Source organism: Callorhinus ursinus, unplaced genomic scaffold (assembly GCF_003265705.2).
Source record: "Callorhinus ursinus isolate GAN/ISIS: 27379988/994484 unplaced genomic scaffold, GSC_fseal_2.0 scaffold38, whole genome shotgun sequence".
In the NCBI taxonomy this organism is placed as follows: domain Eukaryota; kingdom Metazoa; phylum Chordata; class Mammalia; order Carnivora; family Otariidae; genus Callorhinus; species Callorhinus ursinus.
In genome coordinates, this window is record NW_027397100.1 from 2,192,358 (window position 1) to 2,215,637 (window position 23,280).

Genomic DNA, 23,280 nt, shown 5'->3' on the forward strand with positions numbered 1-23,280 from the left:
AAGAACTGGGAACAACGGGTTTGTCCTGTGGAGTTATAGAAATGATGACATAGACTTGAAATGAGCAACAGCACATGTGGCCATTAGCTGAGTTCAGCTAAACCATGCTTTTCCTGTCCATCCAAGTGTGTGCTGCGCAAAGGGTTCATAGAGCAGATCGACATGGCCTCTGCTGTCATGAAGATCAAGATATTTATAAAGTTTGAATAACACTGGGAGATTGTGTTATAATGTAAACCAAAAAAGAAGATCTGAAGCTGTATATCAGGGGCACTTGGGTGGCTCAATCCGTTAAGCATCTGATTCTTGATTTCGGCTCAGGTCATGATCTTAAGGTCATGAGATGGAGCCCCTCATCAGACTCACGTGCTGGGTGTGGAGCCTGCTTGAGATTCTCTCTCTCTTCCCTCCGCCCCTCCCTCTTCTAACAAAATTAAAGGAATATTTGAAATTGTGTATCAGGTGTAATTGCATTCAAGGAAATGCTTTGTGAAATAACGTGAATACTAACTCCTTCGTGGAGAGCATGGCTTTGCAAGTTATGGGAAAATTTTTAGGAAAATGTTTCTCTTTCTCTGTGTAGATTTAGACTGTGCATTATCTGCGAATTGTTTATGCTTCGGTGGGGGCGGTTGTCTTAAGTCTGTCTGTCATCGGGGTGCTTGGAAAATAAAGGTCATCTGCAAATTACAGCAGGTGGAGGGCTCAAAAGGACTAATCACATTATGTCAGTGCTTGCTCTGGATCTTTTGGGGAAACTTGGGATGCCAAAGACCTCCTAGACCATCCAGCAGGGGCGGTTCCAGACTGAGGAGCCCAGACGCAGGGAAATACAATGCCGAGACATGCCCGTGCATCACCTTGTGGGAGGGGGAGGCTGAGCCCCGAAAGGAGAGAAAGTTCTGGGCTGCACACAGATCACGTGTGATGCTTGGCTCTTCTCCGTGTCTTTCTACTTTTCTTCTCCAATTGTTTGGATGATTACTTTAAAAAAAAATGAAACTCTTACCAATGAATTAAAAAATATTGGAAGAGTTCAGAAATTGTATTTGATTCCCTGAATCTTTTTTTTTAAAGGCAGGTTTTTTTTGTTTTTATTTTTCTTTAGAGGTGTTTCAGATTCCCAGCAAAATTAAGAGACAGGTAGAGAGATTTCCTGTATACCTTCTCCCCCCCGCAACATGCACAGCTTCCCTCACTATCACCATTCCCCACCGGAGTGGTACATTTGTTACAATCCACGGACCTGGGCTTGTCACATCACAATCACATCACAATCACCCGGAGTCCAGAGTTTACAGTAGGGCTCGCTCTTGGTGTTTGTACGTTCCATGGGTTTGGACAAATGTATAATGACATATATCGATCATTATGGTATTATACATAAAAATCCTCCACTTATTTATTTGCCCCTCCCCAGTCCCTGGCAACCTCGAATCTTTTTACTGTCTCCATAGTCTTGCCTTTTCTGGAATGTCACACAGTTAGAATCATACAAGATGTAGCCTTTTCAGATCCGCTTCTTTCACTTGGTATGAGGCATTGAAGTTTCTTCCCTGTCTTTCCATGGCTTGATAGTTCATTTCTTCTGCAAAATACCTCATTGTCTGGATGTGCCACAATTTATTTATTTATTCACCTACTGAAGGGCATCTCGGCTGCTTGCAAATTTGGGCAGTTATGAACACCGCTGCTATAAACATCCTTGTGCAGTTCTTCTGTGCGGACATAAGTTTTCTGCTCTTTTGGGTAAATACCAAGGGACATGACTGCTTAGTCATATGGTCAAAGTATATTTGGTTTTGTAAGAAATTGCCAAATTGTCTTCCAAAGCAGCTGTACCATTTTTATTCCCATCAGCAACGTATGAGAGTTCCTGTGACTCCACATCCTCCCCAGCATTTGCTGTTGCCAGTGTCCCAGATTTCAGCCTCTCTAACAGGTGTCTACAGTATCTCATTGTTTTTATTTGCATTTCCCTGACGACATAGGATGCGGAGCATCTTTTCTTGTGCTTATTTGCCGTCTATATATGTTCTTTGGTGAGGTGTCTGTTCAGGTCTTTGGCCTATTTTTTAATTGAGTTGTTTTTTGGTGGTTCATTTTTAAACAGTTCTTCGTATATTTTGGGTAAACGTCTTAATCGGATGTGTCTTTTTTTATTATCTTCCTTAGGTCAGCTGCTCTGGGAAATGGGTCAGGGGCAGCAATTTATGTGCAGGAGGTTTCCTGGGGAGTATTCGGAGAGCAACAGAGAGGTACAAGAAGCAGACTGCGTAGAAGGACAAGTGGACGTGGGATGCGGTTACCACAAAGGCTTAGCCGATCCCACCGGGAGCTCGGGAGCTGCAGGGGTCCTTCAGAGGTGTCCCTAACCAAACTAGGGAGCTCGACCTCTGTACCCCAACATCCACCAGTCAGCACAGGTTCCCCAGGTTGCCCCGGGAATGGGGTGTACCCTCAGATGTAGCAGCTCACTTCGGCCAGGGAAATTCCCAGGAGGGACTCAGCTGTGCGTGTCAGCAGTCAGTCCTCTTAGTGCCTGCAGGTCTGGGTGCCCCATTCCTGTGGGAGGATCTGGACAACACACCACAGCAACCACTATATCATCTGGAAAACATAAACTCAAAAATAAAGAAAAAGAATGCAGGGCTTTGAGTCTCACCACTGACTTGCTGTATGATCTTGGGCACATTGTCTCCTTGGGCCTCAGTTTCCCCATCTGTACCCTAAGAAGGTGTTACTAGACAGACAGTCTCTGACTTTCTAGTTGTGGCTACTGGGACACTCCTGAGTCACAATCAGCAGGCAAGCAGGTGCTCTGGAAGCTGGCCAGAGCCACCAGAGAAGATGAGGCTGAGGTGAGGCCAAGAGATTGAGAGAGTTCATGGAATTCAGGGAGTTCCTAGAACAAAATGAGGTAGCCTATCTTTCCAGGGCTTTCCTTCCAAAGTAATCTATGAATCATTAGTTTGTAAAACAGCAGAACAAAGTGGGACATTGGAAGTTGGCTGAACCATCCCTTCATTACACAAATGAGAGGTCATGCCCAATGTCAACCCTGAGTCAACAACCGACCTGGGGACAACCACTGTTCCTGAAGCCTGGCCAGGTGATTTCTCAATGTCCCTGCTGCCTGTACCTCGAAAGAATGGGTCAAGGTTTACTGGCTGGAAGAAAGAGATACCCCCTCAAGCTAACTTCCACGAAGGGAGATCTCTTTGAAAAGGGTCAGGATGAGAGGAGATTTTCTCCATCCTCTTCTTAAGAATGGGAAAAACCAAGGGACAGGAAAGAAGTGACTTGAGTACAGAGCTGTCAGTCAGTGTAGGGCAATTTCAAAATGTATCCAGAATGGGGGAGGGCCAGACGCTCTCTTAGCACAATAAGGTCAGAATGAATAGACCCCATGTAATAAGATCAGATTCCTCCATATAAACCTTAGACTTTCAGGGAAAAATTAATCTTGTGGTCCAGATATTTGAGTTTAAATAAGCTGGTCAAGAGTGAGCTTGAGCCAGGGTGGAAGACTGCCACCTTTTCCCCTTACCCACTTCCCAAAAGATTGGTTTCTCCCTCCCCTCTTCCAAACCATCTCCGCTCCGCCACACAGAATCAACAGACATGGAAATTTGAGCCCCGCACTTCCCCACCAAACTCGAAAAAGTTGCTTGCTGTTTAGTGGACTCAGGAGTGCGGATAAAGTATTGATACGTGGCATTCCTGTAGTGAGGGCTGGCACATTCCAGGAAAAGGGGATGTGGAGGCACAGGGAAGGGAATTGTATAAGGAAGGAATAGGATTTGAAGAGAAGGGGGAGAGGTGGGAAGGAAGGAACATCTGGGGAATCCTCCAGAGTTCTGGGGATGATCCACAGGGATACCCCAAAAGGCCCAGCACCCAGGGCAGGGGGTAGGGACATCACTGTGCAGTGTAAGAGAGCAAGGAGGTGAGCACCTTCTTTCCGTCAAGGAAGATGGAAATGCAGAGAAAACCTTGTGTATTTATTTATTCACTAGCCAACCGTTATTTCCTCTGTGTGTCAAGCCTCACACGACATGGTGGGCATACACGGATAAAACAGGCCCAGCCTTACCCCCCTGGAGGTGTTGGTCGCGGAGCCACACCTTCGTCAAGACACTTTTGCTTTTCTCGGGCTTGGGGAACAAAGGAATCCTCAGACCACACGTACCGGGAAGTCCTAATCTTGTTGAACTGGCAAGAATACATCTGTGGAAAGAAAATAAAACAGAGCCTCGGCACAGGAACAATCCCAGGGAGCCTTACATTCCTCCCAGCCAGAGGGTCCCCCTGTCAGTGGGCCCCACATCCCTTCGGATAAGAAGAGAGAGAACATGGAGCTGGAATAGTCAAAACAGCGCTGGTCTTTGGTCTAGGACTCCAGAACAAATCCAGGTTGTTCTTGGACTGCTCCCATCTTCATTCTGGTAAAATCCGGGCATCGGGCTAGATCATCCTGGAACGGCCTCTCGATCTGGGCATCACCCTGGGGTTTCCTGTGGTTCTGGATAACCTAGCCAATCAAGGCCATCACCTCAGCAACACTCTCTCCACGCACATGGCACTTTGAGGTTTAACAGGAGCTTTTACATGTAGTATCCCGGTGGATATACTTTTGTCCATTTTACAGCTGGGGACACTGAGGCTAAGAAAGATTCAGTCAGTTGCTCGTAGTCACACAGTGGGTCAGAGGCAGAGGCGATATGAAAAGATAAAAATCTTGTCTCTTGTATCATGGCTCCTTTCTTCTGACTCATTCCAAGAAGCCTTTCCTCCCACGACCCAGCATTATTAGTCACAGATGACCCTGGGAACTGCTTGCTTAGAGAATTGGGGGTGAATGGTATTAAGGGGTGGTGGATCTACTTGGGGGGGGCGAGTGGTGCATAGGGAGATGCTAAGCACCCTCTTTCTCATGGCAGAGCACCACACTGAGGATGTGGATCTGCGCCAGATCTTACCTTTCACCGGCTCGACACATGAATTCCCACACACCCCCTTGCAGCACTTGAGACTGTTCAGGCAGTGGCTGTCATTCAGGCAGATGTCTATGGGGTTGGGCCTCTTGCACTGGCCAGTGACCACTGGACACTTCCCAGGATTGACCTTAAATGTTGAGAACGGGGCCACAACTCAGAGGCTTGCCCCCCTAAGCATCACCCCTGCTCCTACCCCATCTCTAACCCATGCATGCAAATCACTTCCTCTCTACCTCGGCACCCAACCGAGGCCAGTGCGTGTCCTGATGGAGCCCCCATTCCACCGAGGGGGCCCCAACCAGTGTTCTAAGTGTCTGAGAGGCGGAGTGACTCATGAGCTGAATGAACAGCTAACTGACTGACTGGTTCCCCAGCTGTTGGACTCACTCGCCGGGAATAGCAGTCAGTCAGCTGTGGCTCTGCCCCACCCTCAAGCCCAGTTCCGGGGAGCCCCCACCACTTCTCCGACATGTGTGCCCTCAAGCTAAAGTCCCCTGGGTCCACTCTTCCCGGGCTGTGTTTCCTCACCTGGCTTTGATGGGTCTACAGGATCCATGCATTTGATGCCACAATATCCGCGACAGCATTTCTGCTCCTTCGGACATTGCCAGTCGCTCTGGCACTGAGGGGGTTCAAACACAAGGCACATCACACGAGGCGTGAAGGGGCAGACTCCATGCTTGGCTTTTTCTAAGGGTGAGAACAAAGGAGGAGGAGGGAGCTGATTCTGAGTCATGACTTTATAATCCCGGACAAAGAATCAGCTTCCCCGGAGGGGAGAGAAAACTAACTCAGGCAGCCGACCCCAAAGGAAGAGAGGGAACTGTGAGGGTTCCAGGTCGAGGGCAGGTGTGGGGTGGTGCCAGGCTCAGCCAGCCACTCAACCAAGAGGGAGTCAGTGGCACAAGAAAGAAGGTATAGATGGTGGTGTGCCGGTAAGTTGCCAATTTCCATGGTGTAAATACTGCTCCCATGGCTGATTCCAAGCTACCAACATGAGGTCCACTAGCCCGCAAAAGTCTTTTTTTTTAATTTTTTTGGTAAGATTTTATTTATTTATTTGAGAGAGAGAATGAGATAGAGAGAGAGCATGAGAGGGAGGAGGGTCCGAGGGAGAAGCAGACTCCCTGCCAAGCAGGGAGTCCAATTCGGGACTCGATCCCGGGACTCCAGGATCATGACCTGAGCCGAAGGCAGTCGCTTAACCAACTGAGCCACTCAGGTGCCCCCACAAAAGTCTTGAAAAGTGTAACCTTCGGCTGTTGTGAGCCAGCTCCAGCACACGGCTGGGCAGAGCTCACGGTCAGGTGCTCCTGGCCCGCGGTTGACTGGGAGGGAGGCCGAGAGGGACCGCGGTAGTAGGAGAGGCAAGTCATCAGAGCCTGAAGGAAAGATTGCAGATCGAATGACAAGTAAATTGAGACAGAGTGACCATTCAAAAAGAAACAGTAAGAGAAAAAGAGAACATTATGGAAAATTAAACAGAAACCCAAATAATGTGACAGAGCAAAAGACCAAATAGAGAAGGAGCTGCAGAGAGAGGGAACGATAAGCAATACAGGCACTGGGGTCACTGGGTCCATCTGGAGAAAGGTGGGTTTCTAGACGCTCAGAAGCTCTTAGCTGAAGTCCTCAGAGAGATGCTTGAAATTAGGGGCCATGGGCCAGACCACGGGAAAGGTGATTTCAAGGTCAGCCCCTGGACTAAGAGGAGGAGGCTACCACCATGCTGAGCCATCATGGACCCTGGCACCTGGATATGGCTGGAAAGTCTCCAACTTACCTTTGCTGGCACCTTCCACAGTCCAGGATGTGAGGATTTGGAGGGCAGGGAGCACCGTGAAAGGGATGAGGCTGCCAGGTTTCATAGTGAGGGCAGGTGGGGCAGTGGTGGCCAGTGCCGGCCTTTCCCTTTATACCGCCCCCCCCCCCAGTGTGTGGTCCCTGCAGAAGTGCCGGGTGCCCTCCCTGCTGCTCCCTCCACAGCCGGAAATTCAGGGGAGGACAGTAACTCCGCCCCCCCAGAGTATTGATGGTAGGAGCCTGAGGCCTAGGAAGGGACATGTGGAACTTGGAGGGGGAGGTGTCAGCAGGCTGGTTGGGAGGCCATTCTGGAAGCACCTGCCAAGGGCCTTTGCGGGGGGGGGGGGGGGAGTGGGGGAGGGGCCTGGAAGGGAGCCTGCAGGGCAGAACCAGAGGTCATTATAAATGAACGTTTCTACTTGCCTCAACCTTCCCACACTCCTGGACTGGCTGCCGATTACCCGGCGTCATTCCCTTTCCCAGATTTCAGGTGACGCCTTCCCCTGCTCACTCCGGACTTGTGTCCACGTAAAACCCACAGTCTCGGGCACTCTGCCAATCCCACGGGGGTTTCCCTAGGAGCCCATGTGACATGACGGGTGAAGAGCGGACAGCAACCCAAACCACTTCGGGACCGGCTGTGAGGTGGGGGTAGTCCTACCTGCCTGGGTTACTGAGCAGGATCGGAGATAAAGGGGGTGGAAGGGCATTGAACAGAGTGAACACGGGCCCCAGAGCGACGGGGCAGGGGGGAAGTGAAGTGGATGGGAAGCCACATTTGAGCCCCTTTCCCTGAGATGAACTGATAGGACACTTCCCAGCAGTCAGCTGGTCAACCAGGTAAGCAAAGAGTGCCGTTTGTGGTGCTCAAAAGGTTTTCCCACACCCCAAGTTGCCCCCACTGTGCTTTCATAATTATAATGAAGGTTCTCATCAACTGAGCGTTGGCTACGTGGCCAGAAGTTCACGTGGAACATTTCTAAATATCAAAAGGAAGCCCATTAAAGTGTAACCAAGAAAAAAATGCAGGGGATAGAGAAGCCAGAATGTAGGGGAGAAAAGAAGGAAGCCTCAACGATGGGGTGACAGAAGGTCCCAGAGTGACAGCGGAGTGCCAGAAACACAGGGCGGCCAGTCCAAACTGGAAAGGGTCACAGGGTTCCAGGAAATTCACCTTCTGGAAGGTGAAATTAATAGCACATTTTGGTGCATATGAACATGGGTAGGAGGTTTTGGCAACCAATGAAGAGTTTGTGATCGAAAAGTGATATGTATGTAGAAAACCAAGCAAACATAAAACCTGACAATTTTTCATGTCAAAGAAAAAGTTGTGCCAGAAAGGAAAAGTAGTTTGGTTTATTACCTAGTTCAGCCATGAGGAGTGTCCACATAGTCATAGTGAGGTAAATAGCAGTGCTGATCTCATCAAATTGTCACATAACTCTCTCTCTCTTTAAAATAAATAAATACGGCTTCTAAAAAAATGGGGTGCCTGGGTGGCTCAGTAGGTTGAGTGTCCGACTCTTGATTTCAGGTCATGGTCTCAGGGTCCTGGAATTGAGCCCTGCATTGGGCTCCATGCTCAGTGAGGAGTCTGCTTCTCCCTCTCCCTCTGCCCCTCCCCCCACTCACATTCTCTCTAAAATAAATAAATTAATTGAAGAAAACCTATCACATAACTAATGGGAGGGAGGAGATGGAAGGGTGAGTCTGTATACTAGAGGTGTGGGGAGCAAGGCAGTGGACAAAAATCTCATCTTCAGTAATGGGAAGTCAGTAGATTATATCTAAAACTGCAAAGTCAAGTGTAACATAACGTGAATGTTACTTAGAGACAGGGAGATAAGTGACAATGTCTTATTTAGACTAAAACCGGTTTCCTCTGGGGGTGGGTGGGAGTAAGCAAATGCTGTTTGTCACAACAAGCTTTGCAAGATTATATGACTCTTGAGTCTACCGGCATGTATAACTTTGATAAAAATAAAGATATTTAAAAAGAAAGTCTATTATCTCACTTAGCTTACCATGAAGATGTATAATCATCCAGGTAAAGCACTAAACATTATTCTTCTTTCAATAGGGTCCCTTTGGACATAAGACTCTCTGAGTTGGGAGCCCCTCCTCTGTTCCCCATCTTGCCCTGCACTTAACACCCTCTTAATGATTATCACCAAGGATTGTCAGTGTCAGTTTATGAAGATGCTTCTCCATGAGAAGATAAGGTCCTAAATAGGAAAGACTGTGTGTATGTTGTCTGTAAAAGTCACCCAATTTAGTGTGTGGCTCTGAGTTGTCACAAAGGCGTGCAGCCCCATAACCACCACCCCAACCAAGAGAGAGAACAGCTCCATTCCCCTCTTGAAATTCTCGTCGCACACTTTGAAGTTGATCCCGTGATCCACCTTCAGCTCCTGGCAACAACTGATGTGTTTTCTGTCCCTATAATTTTGCCTTTTTGAGGGTTTCATATGAGTGGAATTGAACAGGCCATAACCTGTTGAATCTGCCTTCTTACGCTTAGCAGAATGTCTGTGTTCCCAGGAGTTTGTTCCTTTCTATGGCTAAGCAATATCGCGTTGGATGGAGATTGTGGTGTCTAAATGGGGTGTCTTGCGATTGGATGGGGGCCCCCAAATGTGGGGTGATAATCAGGTGGAAGCCAATGGCAAGGGTGGCAAAAGAATTCACCCACCGCTGAACAAAGGAGATAGAAGTTTATTGAATATACCACAAAGGAGCAGTGGCTGGGACAAGCAGAGGAGAAGCTGTCTGCCACGGGTTAGTGGGTGGGGGCTGCTTTTAAAGGAGGGGGATATGAGGAGGTATGGCCATGTATGGAATCTTCCTTTATTGGTAACCGTGCCTAGTTGTAAGTAGCCCATTGGTCAGTTAGGGCCTATGGGTATTCTGAGGTGGGTCGCCTGATGGGTCTGTCTGGATTCCATTGCTCAAGCCTGTTTGCCTAAAGGGGCCTCTGCAGAGATGTCCCAGTTTGTTTATGCATTCCCTAGTTGAAGGATTTGGGGGTTGCTCCCAGTTTTTCGTGATTATGAATAAAACAGTTATAAGTGTTCATGTACAGGTTTTTGTGTGCATGTGATTGACATTTCTCTTGGGTAGTAACACGAAGTAGGATCAATAGGTAGTGTGGTAACATAGGTTAATTCTAATAAACTGCCAAATGATGTCCAGAGTGTCTGTACCATTTTGCATTTCCACCAGCAGGGGATTCTCACCAGAGTTCTCATTGCTTTGCATCAGTGATTGCACTTGGTATTGACGTTGTGTGTGTGTGTGGTTTTGTCGTTTGGTTGCTTTTGGCCATCCTAATAAATACATAGTGTATTTCATTGAGCTTTTACCTTATATTTCCTTAAAGACTAATGATGAAATGATTATTTTCCTGTGCTTATTTGCCATCTGTATACATTCTTTGGTGAAGTATCTGTTCAAATTTTTTACCCATTTTTATCGGGTTGTTCGTTTTCTTGTTATCGAATTTCGAAGTTCTTTATATATTCTGTATACAAATACTTTATCAGAGATGCATTTGGCCAATAGTGTTTCCCAATTGGTGGCCTGTCCTTATTTCCTTTTTTTTTTTTTAAGATTTTATTTATTTATTTGACAGAGAGAGACACAGCGAGAGAGGGAACACGAGCAGGGGGAGCGGGAGAGGGAGAAGCAGGCTTCCCGCGGAGCAGGGACCCCGATGTGGGGCTCGATCCCAGGACCCCGGGATCATGACCCGAGCCGAAGGCAAATGCTCAACGACTGAGCCACCCAGGCGTGCCCCTTTATTTTTTTTTAAATATTTATTTACTTAAGTGATCTCTACACCCAAAGTGGGGCTCGAACTCAAGACCCTGAGATCAAGAGTCCCATGCACCATCAACTGAGCCAGCCAGGTGCCCTTAAATGCTTTCACTTTATTTTTATTTATTTTTTTAAGGATTTTATTATTTTTTTAAAGATTTTATTCATTTATTTGACAGAGACACAGCGAGAGAGGGAACACAAGCAGGGGGAGTGGGAGAGGGAGAAGCAGGCTTCCCGCGGAGCAGGGAGCCCGATGCGGGGCTCGATCCCAGGACCCTGGGATCATGACCTGGGCCAAAGGCAGACGCTTAACGACTGAGCCACCCAGGCACCACCCTTGTCCTTATTTTCTTAACAGTGGTTTTCAAAGAGCAGAAGTTTTTAATTTTGATGAGATCCCACTTACCATTTTTTATCATGTTTTTGGTATTGTATCTGAGAAAGTCACAAAGATTTTTTTCCTTATGTTTTTTTCTATAGTTCTAATTTTTGCAATTATGTCTGTGAACGATTTTGAGTTAGTTTTTGTAAACGATGTGAAGTATGGATCAAGGTTCATATTTTTACGTTTGGATGTTCAAGTGTTCTGGTATCATTTGCTGAAAAGACTGTTTTTGTTTTCTTTTCTCCAGTGAATTCTCTTTGTACTTTTGCCAACAGTCAATTGACTCTATGTGCATAAATCTCTTTTTGCACTCCCCACTGATCTACGTGTCTGTCCTTTGGCCAATACCACAATGCCTTCATTACGTAGTGCTATGGGCCGAATGTTTGCGTTTCCTCAAAATCCATATGTTGAAGCCCTAATCCCAATTGTGGTGGTATTAGGAAGCGGGGCCTTTGAGAGATGTTTAGGTCAGGAGGGTGAAGCCCTCATGAATGGGATTAGTGCTGTTATAAGAAGAGATATGAGAGAGATGATCTTTCTCTCTTTCTCTCTCTGCCATGTGAGGACACAGTAAGGAGGTGTCCATCTGGAAACCAGGAAGAGGGCTCTTGCTGGACACCAAATACGCCAGTGCCATGATTTTGGACTTCCCAGGCTCCAGAACTGTACGAAATAAATTTCTGTTGCCTAAGCCACCCGGTCTGTGATGTTTCCTTATAGAAGCCTGGGTAGATTAAAACACGGAGCTTTATAGTAAAGCTTGATTCCAGCCCAAATTGTTTTGGTTGTGGTTTACCATCAGGTTTTATAGCTGACCCTGGCTGTGCCCTGTCCTTAATCTCAGGGCACTCCCCATCACAGTACCTGCCAGTGGCATTTAATATAAGCGCCTGGGCTACCCTGCCCGAGGATTTTCTTTCAGCCCAAGTCAGGGGAGCCCAAAGGCCTCAGGGAGCAGAAAACCCCACCAGTGACAGATGGGAGCTGGAGGATAAACACCCCATTTTTTCACCCTGGATGGGAAATTCCAGGGCAGGTTCTATACTACCTTCCAGAGTTTTCCAACAGTATTGAGCCCCAATTGCCCATACCAGCAATATTCTCAGTTCTGCACCCTTTTCAGTTTCCTTCTGCCCTGTCTCACAGACCTATTCTCTGAATAGTGTTCCTTTGTCAATTCCCAAATAAATTACTTGTCCTCAAATTATTGCCCCAGGGTCTTGCTTCCAGGGAAGCCCAGCACCTAGCTCAATAACTGGCACGTGTAGACTGCAATGGTCCTCGCCAGAGCAAAGACAATACCTCTCTGTTTAGTTCAGGAACCCGACACGGTACATGTTGAATGAATGAAACAATGAATAATTCACTGAAGGAACTAATGAAGGAAGCCAGGAAGAGCCATTAGCCAAGTTTCAATCCCGCTTTCCCAATTCATGGTAGTCCTTGGGGACATGCATTCATGGCCAGATTTGTAGTGTTTCTTTCTTATATTTGGAAAAGGTTCTCTGAAATATGCCAGCAATCTCCAAGAGGAATGGAGGATCCCTCGACCATGAGGCAGGCCACTTGAGATGGTGGGTTGGGGCTGACAAGTTGGTGGTGGGTGTCAGGACAGAAACCTACTGGATTGAGCTGGAAGATAGAGATTGAGAAATGGGGTAAAAATAAGGGAGGGTTACATCAACCACACCCCTCTCTACCAGTGATCTCATGGATGACAGTAGTTGTCAGATCTCCTCCCACTAGAAATCAGCTTCACAGTTGATTCCTTCCTCCTGGGGTTTTCCCTATGAGCCTCTTCCTAGATGGATCTTTTGAAACTTACAGAAGGTTTGAATGCCCTCTCAACCATCCCCACAAATCCATTGAGTCTGTGGAAGTAAACTCGCACAATGCTATGCCCTTTAGACTTTGCAGTTGCTTGCTAATGCAGCACTAAGTACATGGATATTAATTATACCATGATTATTTGAGTGCTCAAACATATATTTGGCCTCATAAATAATCATGTGTGCAAACTGAAAGAGAACATCAGTTTTCATACAGCAATTGATAAAAAATTTTGAAGTCTGGCCATATATTACCATTACTTTTTAAGGCAATAGATATTTTTTTTAATTTCAATCTGAGATGGATATAGATGCAAATATGGATAGAGGTATTTGAAGCCCTTAACAGCCCTTTTCAACCTGGTTCCTCTGTGAGAGAATGAAGCTGTGGTGTCTAACAGTCACGAGGACTATCGGACAGAGGACTGGTTCTCAACTCAGGTTCGGCTGCTCGCCACTTGAAAATTGATACTCGAGAGAAAAATGATGGTGGGAAAGCAGAGGCTGCTTTATCTAGGAAGTTGGCAACCTGAGAAGGTGGTGGACTAATGTCTCAAAGACCATCTTCCCAGTCCAGGGCAGCTGGAGAGTTTTAAAGAGGAAGGCAGGGAAAAAAGGAAGGGGGAGCTACGTGCAGGAGAAGCAGGTTCCCTGTGCTGTTAGTCGTACGTCACCGTGACCCTGAACAGACTTGCTGGCATCAGCGAGGGCTGTTTTCAAATATAGTCAGGCCTTATCTTCTGGGAAAGTCTGGCCTTTCACTCCTCAAGGCCAGCAGTCTGCAAATCTCAAGGAAAGTACGTCAGTTCTGCTATAGAGCTACAGAGGGACTTAAAGTCTGACCACGTATTAATGGATTAAGTTACAGCAAGCAGAGACTCAGATACCACTGGAAGCAGTATAAATTGGCCCATTCGGTTGGCAGAGTTACTCGATGTTTTCTGTAAGAACAACCTAGCCTTGCCAAAAGGAAAAACCTAGAAGCAATTTGAATTCTAGGTGTACAGCTTAGGGGGAAAACATGCCCCGGGGTATGAGGATTCTTGCTGTGAGAGGGAGTCTCTTTGCTCCCAGAGACTCCCAGCCTCCAGGCCAGACTCTGAATCACAGACACGGGGTACGCAGAGAGAAGCAAGTGCTTTTATTCATTCTCTAATCAAAACTCATTTTCTATGCCCAGCCTTTTTCTGGGTGCCAGGGGTACACGAAGGACCAGGCATGAAGAAGAATCTGTGGTAGAACCCAGGCTTCAGCTTGGAATGCCCAATATTCTGGGCTGGTGTGGGGAACGGACACCCTGGACCCCTCACAGTGGGAATCCTCAGTGTCACCACGCTGGCCACCATCTATCTACAGACAGAATGTTAGGTCTGAGCTTCCACGCCATGGTGCAGCCACCTTACCCCCAGATCCTCCACTTCAAGGGGGACCCCTGGCCATCAAGTTCAAAGGCTACTTGAGGTAGGAAAGAAAGAGCATACAGTGGCAATCCTAGCGGCTTACTGACTCAGTATTCCCACTCGGAAAATCACGACACTGGCTGAGTGATCCTTGCAAGTTCCCCAAGGCTAGTGGTCCTTTAATGGGCTTTAATCTGGACGTCCCCGAAGACCCAGAGGAGCACTCTTTATGGATTACAAAGCCCTGTGTAGGATGTTTCCTGATCAAAGTGATTATGTCCACCTTACAGATGAGAAAACCGAGCCCAAAAAGATACAGTCATCCTTCATAGTCATACTGTAAGTCAGAAGCAGGTTTTTTTTTTTATTTAAATTCAAGTTAGCTAACATATACTGTATGATTAGTTTCAGGGTAGAGTTTAGTGATTCATCAGTTGTACGTAACACCCAGTGCTCATTCTATCACATGCCCTCCTTAATCCCCACCCCCTATTTCACCCATCCCCCCACCTACCTCCCCTCCAGCAACCCTCAGTTTGTTTCCTATGATTTTTTTGTCCTCTATGTTTTAAGTATTTTAGAGAGAAGAGGGCAGAAGGGGTTCACTTGCAATTCTGAGATCAGAAACTTATTTTAAAAATAACAAACCACTAGAAGCAAAATAAAGGTCTCCTTGGACATGACCACAGTTAATTTCATCTTCCCCTCCTAGAGGCAATCACAAACTACAGAATACCAGCAGGAAACAATGAATCATGGAACACTATATCAAAAATTAATGATGTAATGTATGGTGATTAACATAACATAAAAATCAAAGAATACTGGCAGGGTTGAGGGATTCAAGAAATTCAAATATCTATACAAAAGTGATCAATTTTCTATTAGTAATGCCTCTGGGTGAATTCCATAATCAGAGCACCTGTCTGGCTCTGTCTGTAGAGCCTGCAACTCTTGATCTCAGGATCATGAGTTCAAGCCCCACATTGGGTGTAGAGCTTACTTTAAAAAAAAAAAAAAAAAAAGAGGCAAATCAAGAAGAAACAGACTCTTTTTTTTAAATTTTTTTATTGTTATGTTAATCACCATATATTACATCATTAGTTTTTGGTGCAGTGTTCCATGATTCATTGTTTGTTCATAACACCCAGTGCTCCACGCAGAACGTGCCCTCCTCAATACCCATCACCAGGCTAACCCATCCCCCTACCCCCCTCCCCTCTAGAACCCTCAGTTTGTTTTTCAGAGTCCATCATCTCTCATGGTTCGTCTCCCCCTCTGACATACTCCCCTTTTCTTCCTCTCCTGTTATCTTCTTCTTTTTCTTTTTTCTTAAAATATGTTGCGTTATTTGAAGAAACAGACTCTTAACTATAGAGAACAAACTGATGGTTACCAGAGGGGAGGTGGGTGGGGGGATGGGTGAAATAGGGGGTGGGGATTAAGAAGCGCACTTGTGATGCGCACCGAGCAATGTATGGAAGTAGTGAATCACTCTAATGTACACCGAAAACGAATATTACACTGTACATTAACTAACTGGAATTTAAATAAAAACTTAAAAAAAAAAAAGTTTCCATAATCAACTAGCAGACTTTGGGCAGCTCCTCTGGGCATAAGGCATATACACCAGGTTCAGTCTGGAGAGAAGAAGGAAAACCCAGAAACTAGTATTATTGAAGACCTACCTGAGCCAGCTCCATATTTTGCGGGGCCCAGTGCAACGTGAAAATACAAGGCCCTTTTCAAAAACCATTAAGGATTTCAAGATGGTGGCAGCAGAACATGACTCCAGTGTGACTGTACAGGCTCCCACATGCATGAAGCTGGCCCACCTTCTGGAAAATCCCAGTTCTGTAATTAACCATCTCTGTGATGCTGCAAAATCATTTAGCCTTCTGAGGCATAGTCTCCTCTTGTCTGAAAGGAGGGGTTTAACTTCCTCACTCAGTAGAGTTGTTCTGACATAGAAAGCTTTCAGTAAATAGTGGGTGTTATTTTTATTACCATAGGGGTCCTGCACATGTCACGCCAGCAGGTGTTGCTGGGCTGCACTCTGGATCTCAGGCCATTGGGTCTGCACTGCAGGTGTTCTGGGCCATTCAGCCCCTGCCCTGTTTCAGATCTGTTTCTCTCTGCTCTGACCAGCACACGCCCTCTTTGCCTTAGATAAAATCCCTTCCTCACCTAGGCCCATCAACACTATGTCACCAACTTGTGGCTGTCCCCGGAGCCACCTGACCTTATCCAGGTATTGCCATTTTATATCATGTTGTTTAAAAAGGCTATTTTTAAAAGGCATTTATGCCTACTCAGACATAGGACAAGTAGAGAGTTCTTCCCTCGGGTCAAGATCTGAGTGGACATGGAGGTTCCGGGAAAGAAACCTGAGACCATTGCCACAGAGAGATTTGGAAAGAGTGGAAAAAACAGGGGGTCTTATAGGTAAAGTTCTTCCCCTAACACTTTATGTTAACCACACTGGAATTAAAATTAAATTAAATTAAATTAAATTAAAAATAAGTAAACAAAATTCTTCCTGATCATTGGAGGGAGACAGCTGGGACCCCAAGATCTCCTCCTGTCCTCACAGCCTAATGCCCATCCCGGCAAGTGTTCCTCAGCCAGGTTCTTCCTGGTTTGCATGTTAGAGGTTTTGGCAATGCTGAATCCCCTCCTGGCCACTGCCACAGTGCTCTGCCGAAATGAGAACTGAAGTCCATCCCCAGGGGAGTGGCCCTGGAATGTGGGGAGGGGAGCAGAAAGCATGAACATCTGGGGAAGAGGTGCGGGAGGACGTGGACCGACAGAGGGGGAGCTCAGCCAGCTCCCCAGCCCTATAACCCTCAGTGCGGATGCTCTGTGAAAGGTGCCAGCAGCAACACTGCGGGTTGTTGAACAAACTTCCCAACTGTTTCATTACAAATAGATGCTCGATACTAATATTCTGTTTACCCCAGCTTTTGTCCTGTGTGTTATTTTACAAAACGGGAACTATACTGTCTAGAGTACCACAAATTAATCTGTTTTCATTAACGTGGCAATACATGTACACAGCTTGAAGATTAAAATAGTACTTTTTTCTTAAAAAAAACAAAAAAACAAAAAAACACCAGTGGGGCACCTGGGTGGCTCAGTCGGTTAAGAGTCCAACTCTTGATCTAGCTCAGGTCTTGATCTCAGGGTTGTGAGTTCAAGCCCCACGTTGGGCTCCACACCGGGCGTAGAGCCTACATAAAAACGAAACAAAACAAAACCACCAGCAGGGCATTTAGGCCTCCCTCTTGAGTGTGCCAGCCCCCAACTTCTACCCCACTGCCTTTCTGGTCCCCCACACGTAATGGCCATCGACTCTTCTATTTTTTGTGACATTTACTTCTATACTTTATAATTGTCTGTATATGCTGCCAGCTTCTACTTCCTCAGGTGTAGACCTTACCTGCTTACTTCCTGTTACGGATTCTCACCCTTCTATAGATCTCTATACCCTCCCAAAATAAATGTATCACAGTTTTCAAGGACAACACTATTCAAGGAAAACACTATTTCAAGTCAGTGTAATTGCTACTGCTGAGTTGAGTTGAATGCCATGATTGCATTCCATTCTTTTTTTTTTAAGATTGTATTTATTTATTTGACAGAGACACAGCGAGAGAGGGATCACAAGCAGGGGGAGCGGGAGAAGGAGAAGCAGGCCTCCCGCGGAGCAGGGAGCCCGACGCGGGGCTCCATCCCAGGACCCCGGGATCAGGACCCAAGTCGAAGGCAGACGCCTAACTGACTGAGCCGCCCAGGCGCCCGACATTTCATTCTTCATACAATTTTTGTTTTTTCCTGAGATCAATTGCTTTATTACTTCATTCTTCTTCCCCTTAAAGAAAAACAGCTCTAGCTAAGTCTGTGACTCTGCAACAGCTCTGTAAAATGCCGCCCACCAAGACAGTGAAGATCTGGGAAGAAATAAACAACGTAATTACTACAGTAGTCTTATGGATGTACCGTCGAATTTTGGATACTGGTAACAGAAACTATGATGTTTCTCAAGTAGTGGAACATTAATAAGTACTCATTTATACCAGCTCGCAAAGAAACCCCCAATATGTTCTCATAAAGTAGAAACAATACAAACGATATTCTCTAGTAGCCATGCAATGTGGTGAGAGATTAATACTAATTTTTTAAGTGTCTTTCTTCCCAGAAATTTAGAAACTCTCTGTAAAACAACTATTAGGCCAAAGAGGAAATAAAAACTAGAATTGCAGAATTTCTAAAAAATTACTGATAATGAAATGCTACATACGAGACTCTAAATGGTTTGAGTTAAGCAGTAATCAGAGGAAAATCCATAGTTTTAAATACAAATAGAAAAAAAAAGTTGAAAGGGTGAAAATAAATTAAATACATAGCTCAAAAAGCACAAAAGAAACACAAAAGTAAACCAAAGCAAAACAAATAAAAAAAATTAATGAAGATAAAAGCAGAAAATAACAAGAACCCCAAAAGTAGAGTTGAACTAATAAATAAAATGGTGTCTTCAGAAAAAGATGCATTAAAATAAACAAATGGCTAGCTAATCTAATCAATAAAAGCCAGAAAGCACAAATACACAACATAGGAAGGACAGAGCAAAGGGAAACAGTTCTCCAACAGGGGAAATTTCTAAAATCACTAGACACTTATTTGTACAGAATTATGCAAATAGATATAAAATTTGGGGTGAAATAAGTAATTTCCTAGGAAAGTGCCATGTCTCAATTTTCCCCCAATAGAGATAGAAGGTGAAATCTGAGAGAGAATGAGAAATGATTTTCTCATGTGAAAATGAGAAAAAGATTTCTCAAGAAGAAATAGAGACCATTGCAAAACTACCCTCTCTGGTTCCACGGGAGCTGCTCACAAGCCTTCAAAGACATGACACTTTAAATCCAATGTCACTTAAACTATTCCAAAGTGTCGAAAAAATAATTTTCCCAGGTCTTTTTATGAAGTATAAAATTGACCCACCCAAGCCTGGCAAAAGTTACATAAAAAGAGAAAGTTACACAGCAATTTCACTAATTAATACCAATTCAAAAATCCAAAATAAAATATGAGTAAACAGAATACAATAGCATATTTAAAAAGGAAGGCATCATGAACAAATGAGGGGTTTTTTTTTCTCCCTTGAGGAATCCAAGACGGCTAAACATTAGGAAATCCTTCATATAACATATATATATATATTTTAAGATTTTATTTATTTATTTGAGAGAGAGAATGAGATAGAGAGAGAGAGCATGAGGGGGGGGAGGGTCAGAGGGAGAAGCAGACTCCCTGCTGAGCAGGGAGCCCGATGCGGGACTCGATCCCGGGACTCCGGGATCATGACCTGAGCCGAAGGCAGTCGCTTAACCAACTGAGCCACCCAGGTGCCCTAACGTATATATATTTAAAGAGGAAAAAAAATGATAGGATTCATTCTCATAGATGCTGAAAAGACCTTCCAAAAAGTTAACTCACTCTCATTTATTATTTTCTTTTAATGTATTCACATTTGATAAACTAAAAAATTGACCAATACCTTTTTCACAGAGAAACACAAAGCCTTTTTTCCATTAAGGTTAAGAAGAATGATATCCACTAACTTCTCTACTACTTCATATTATATTGGAAGAGGTAGTCAGTGTTATTGTACAGGATTTTAAAAATTAGACACATACAAATTAGAAATAAATAATTAAGATTATCATTGCAGATGACATGATAGTGTATCTATCAAAGCCAAAAGACTCCATGCTACACCTAACATAGAGAGAATTTTGTATTAACATTCAAAAGTCATTGTTCTTCTTACATGTAAAGAAGTTAGGAGATTTAACATGAGGGAACATTTTATTTACAAAACAACAAAAAAAATTTAAACAGTAGAAATACACGCCGTAAGGAATTACCAAAATTTAAAAACATTTCTGAAGTCCTCAAAAGTATACTTAAATTGGAAGACATCCCTTGTCTTTGGATGGAATGGTTGCAACATAATAAAAATGTCAAATTTCTTCAAGTTTATTTAATATGACCACAATAAAAGTACCAGTAAGGTTTTTTTCTCCCCCAGGGCTTAGAAGAGTTGATTCTAATCTTCATATGAAAAGCAAATGAGCAAGAATAGCTAGGAAATCCCTGAAAAAGCAAAGCATCAGAAAGGACTAGCCTTACTGTATTTTAAAAGATACTATGGTGCCTCTAGAGTTAAAGCAGAGTATGTGAATGGTATATGAATAGGCAAATTAAAGGAATAAAATAGAAAGTTCAAGAATAACATTAGTTACACATGGAAATATCATGTATGATAAATGTGGCATTTCCAGTCACTGGAGAAATATATACTTTGTAACACATGTTATTAAGAAAGCCATAATAGTGCTCGCTTTGGCAGCACATATACTAAAAAAAAAAAAAAAAGAAAGCCATAATAATTTTTTAATGCGTGGTAAAAAAAGAAAAGAAATTATAGTCAAAATCAAAAGACAGGAAAAATTGGGGAAACTATTCTCAGCTAATATCATAGAAAAACAGCTGATCTCCCTCATATATAAAGAGCTTTTTAAAATAAAGAAGATAACTATCAAAAACCCAAGAGGAATGTGATTGAAATGCAGGAATAGAAAATTCATAGGGAGAAATTAAAATGGCTCCTGAAATAAGGAAAAAATAAATAATCAGCCTCTCATTTAAAAAAACTATACATTGGGGGTGCCTGGGTGGGCTCAGTTGGTTAAGTGACCGCCTTTCAGCTCAAGGCATGATCCTGGAGTCCCGGGATCGAGTACCCACATCGGGCTCCCTGCTCAGTGGGGAGTCTGCTTCTCCCTCTGACCCTCCCCCCTCTCATGTGCTCTCTCTCTCATTCTCTCTCTCTCAAATAAATAAATAAAAGGTTTAAAAAGAAAAAGAAAACTATACAGTGAAATTGTACTCTGATACCATTTTCTACCAGACTGGCAAAAATCTAGAAGTTTAACAACTAACTCCATTGGCACAGCTGTGAAGAAACAGTCTTTCTCAGACATAGCTGGTAGGAACCCCAAATAGTGCTATCCCTGGGGATGGGAATTTAGCAGGGTTTAACTGAATTATGTGTCTATCCTGTCATCAATCACATTCTAGGAATCTACCCTGAGGACATATGTCAACAATCATGCTAACATAATTCGTGACATTTGTAATAGCAAAAGCTTGCTTATTAATGCAAAACAAGGAAATGAGATAAATAAACTTATGACATATCCACACAATATAATATTATAACATCATTTTTTAAAAACCGAGTGAAGGTCACTATGAGCTGAGATGAAGTAATTGTCAGTTATACTGGTATGTAGGTAGTAAGCTATCCCTCACATAAGAAACAAATGCAAATAAGAATATATATACATAATGAAAATGTAAGAAGGATAAATAAAAAATAAATAAAATTGAAAAAAAAAGAAGATAGCAGGAGGGGAAGAATGAAGGGGGGAAATTGGAGGGGGAGACGAACCATGAGAGACAATGGACTCTGAAAAACAAACTGAGGGTTCTAGAGGGGAGGGGGGTGGGGGGATGGGTTAGCCCGGTGATGGGTATTAAGGAGGGCACGTTCTGCGTGGAGCACTGGGTGTTATGCACAAACAATGAATCACGGAACACTACATCAAGAACTAATGATGTACGTATGGTGATTAACATAACAATAAAATTTAAATAAATAAATAAATAAAATTGTTACCTATAAGGGTTGGGTGGAAGTAGGCTAAAGGGCATAGCGATGGGAAAAAACCTGCTATAACTATAGCCTTTTATATAATTTTGATTTTTCACCCCCAGCTTTATTGAGATATGATTGACATGTAATGTTGTGTAAGTTTAAGGTGTACAATGTGATGATTGGACACATGTATATGTTGGAAAATGTTTCCCACAATAGCATTAGTTAACACATCCTAACACATCCTAACCAACTGGGCGCCTGGGTGGCTCAGCTGGTGGGACGACTGCCTTCGGCTCAGGTCATGGTCCTGGAGTCCTGGGATCGAGTCCTGCATCGGGCTCCCTGCTCGGCAGGGAGTCTGCTTCTCCCTCTGACCCTCTTCCCTCTCGTGCTCTCTATCTCTCATTCTCTCTCTCTCAAATAAATAAATAAAATCTTTAAAAAAAATCCTTTATTTCAAATAGTTACCATTTTGTTGTCATCGTTATAGTGAGAACAGTAAAGCTCTACTCTCGTAGCAACTTTCACGTATATGATAGTTTTGTGAACTACAGTCACCATGCTATATAGTGATCTCTGGAAGTTAAGTCATCTTTTATCTCCAAACTTAGTTATCTTATGGCTGAAAGTTTGTACTCTTTGGCTAGCTCCCATTTCCCCCACCCCTCAGCCCTGGCAACCACCATTCTAATCTCTGTTTCCATGAGTTTGGATGTTTTCAGATTCCATACATAAGTGAGAGTGGACAGTATTTGTTTTTCTCTCTCTAGCTTATTCCAGTTAGCATGATGCCCTCAAGGTCCATCCATGTTATCACAAATGGCAAGATTTCCTTCTCTTTTGATGGCTGAATAATATTCCATTGCATATATGTACCACATTTTCTTCATCCGTTCATCTTTCAGTGGACACTTGGGTTGTTTCCCTGTCTTGGCTGCAGTGAATAATGCTGTAGTGAATTTGGGAATGCTGATATCTTTTGGAGATAGTGATCCAATCTCCTTTGGATATATATCCAGACATGAGATTGCTGGATCATGTGGTAGTTCTATTTTCAATTCTTTTAGGACCCCTCATACTGTGCTCCATAGTGGGCTGCACCAATTTACGTTCCCACCAACAGAGCACAAGGGATCCCTCTGCTCTGCATCTTGCCAGCATTTGTTATCTCTTGTTTTTTTGACGATAGCCATTCTATCAGGCGTGAGGTGGTATCTGATTGTGCCTTTGATTTGCATTTCCATGATGATTAGTGATGTTGAGTACCTTTTCATGTACCTGTTGGCCATTTCTTTTCTTTTCTTTTTTTAAT

The 23,280-nt window shown here is 44.1% G+C and overlaps 2 protein-coding genes across 3 annotated transcripts in view; one reads left to right on the plus strand and one right to left on the minus strand.

The window, feature by feature from the left end:
- LOC112827069 (antileukoproteinase-like) overlaps positions 1-23,280 on the plus strand; it is a 381,146-nt gene that overhangs the window by 17,655 nt on the left and 340,211 nt on the right. The gene's annotated exons all lie outside the window — the stretch shown is intronic.
- LOC141370544 (antileukoproteinase-like) lies at positions 1,065-6,973 on the minus strand. 2 transcript variants are annotated; one of them, XM_073880273.1, is made up of 5 exons: positions 6,784-6,973; positions 5,529-5,690; positions 4,983-5,153; positions 4,097-4,534; positions 1,065-2,610 (listed from the first exon to the last, which is right to left on the minus strand). In XM_073880273.1, the coding sequence occupies exons 1-4, from the start codon at positions 6,866-6,868 to the stop codon at positions 4,503-4,505; spliced, it is 450 nt and encodes a 149-aa protein (XP_073736374.1). In that variant the 5' UTR covers positions 6,869-6,973; the 3' UTR covers positions 1,065-2,610; positions 4,097-4,502. The 2 variants fall into 2 exon arrangements, 1 of the variants encoding a protein (XP_073736374.1); XR_012374658.1 differs by lacking the exons at positions 5,529-5,690; positions 6,784-6,973 and having other exon boundaries at positions 4,097-4,230; positions 4,983-5,121.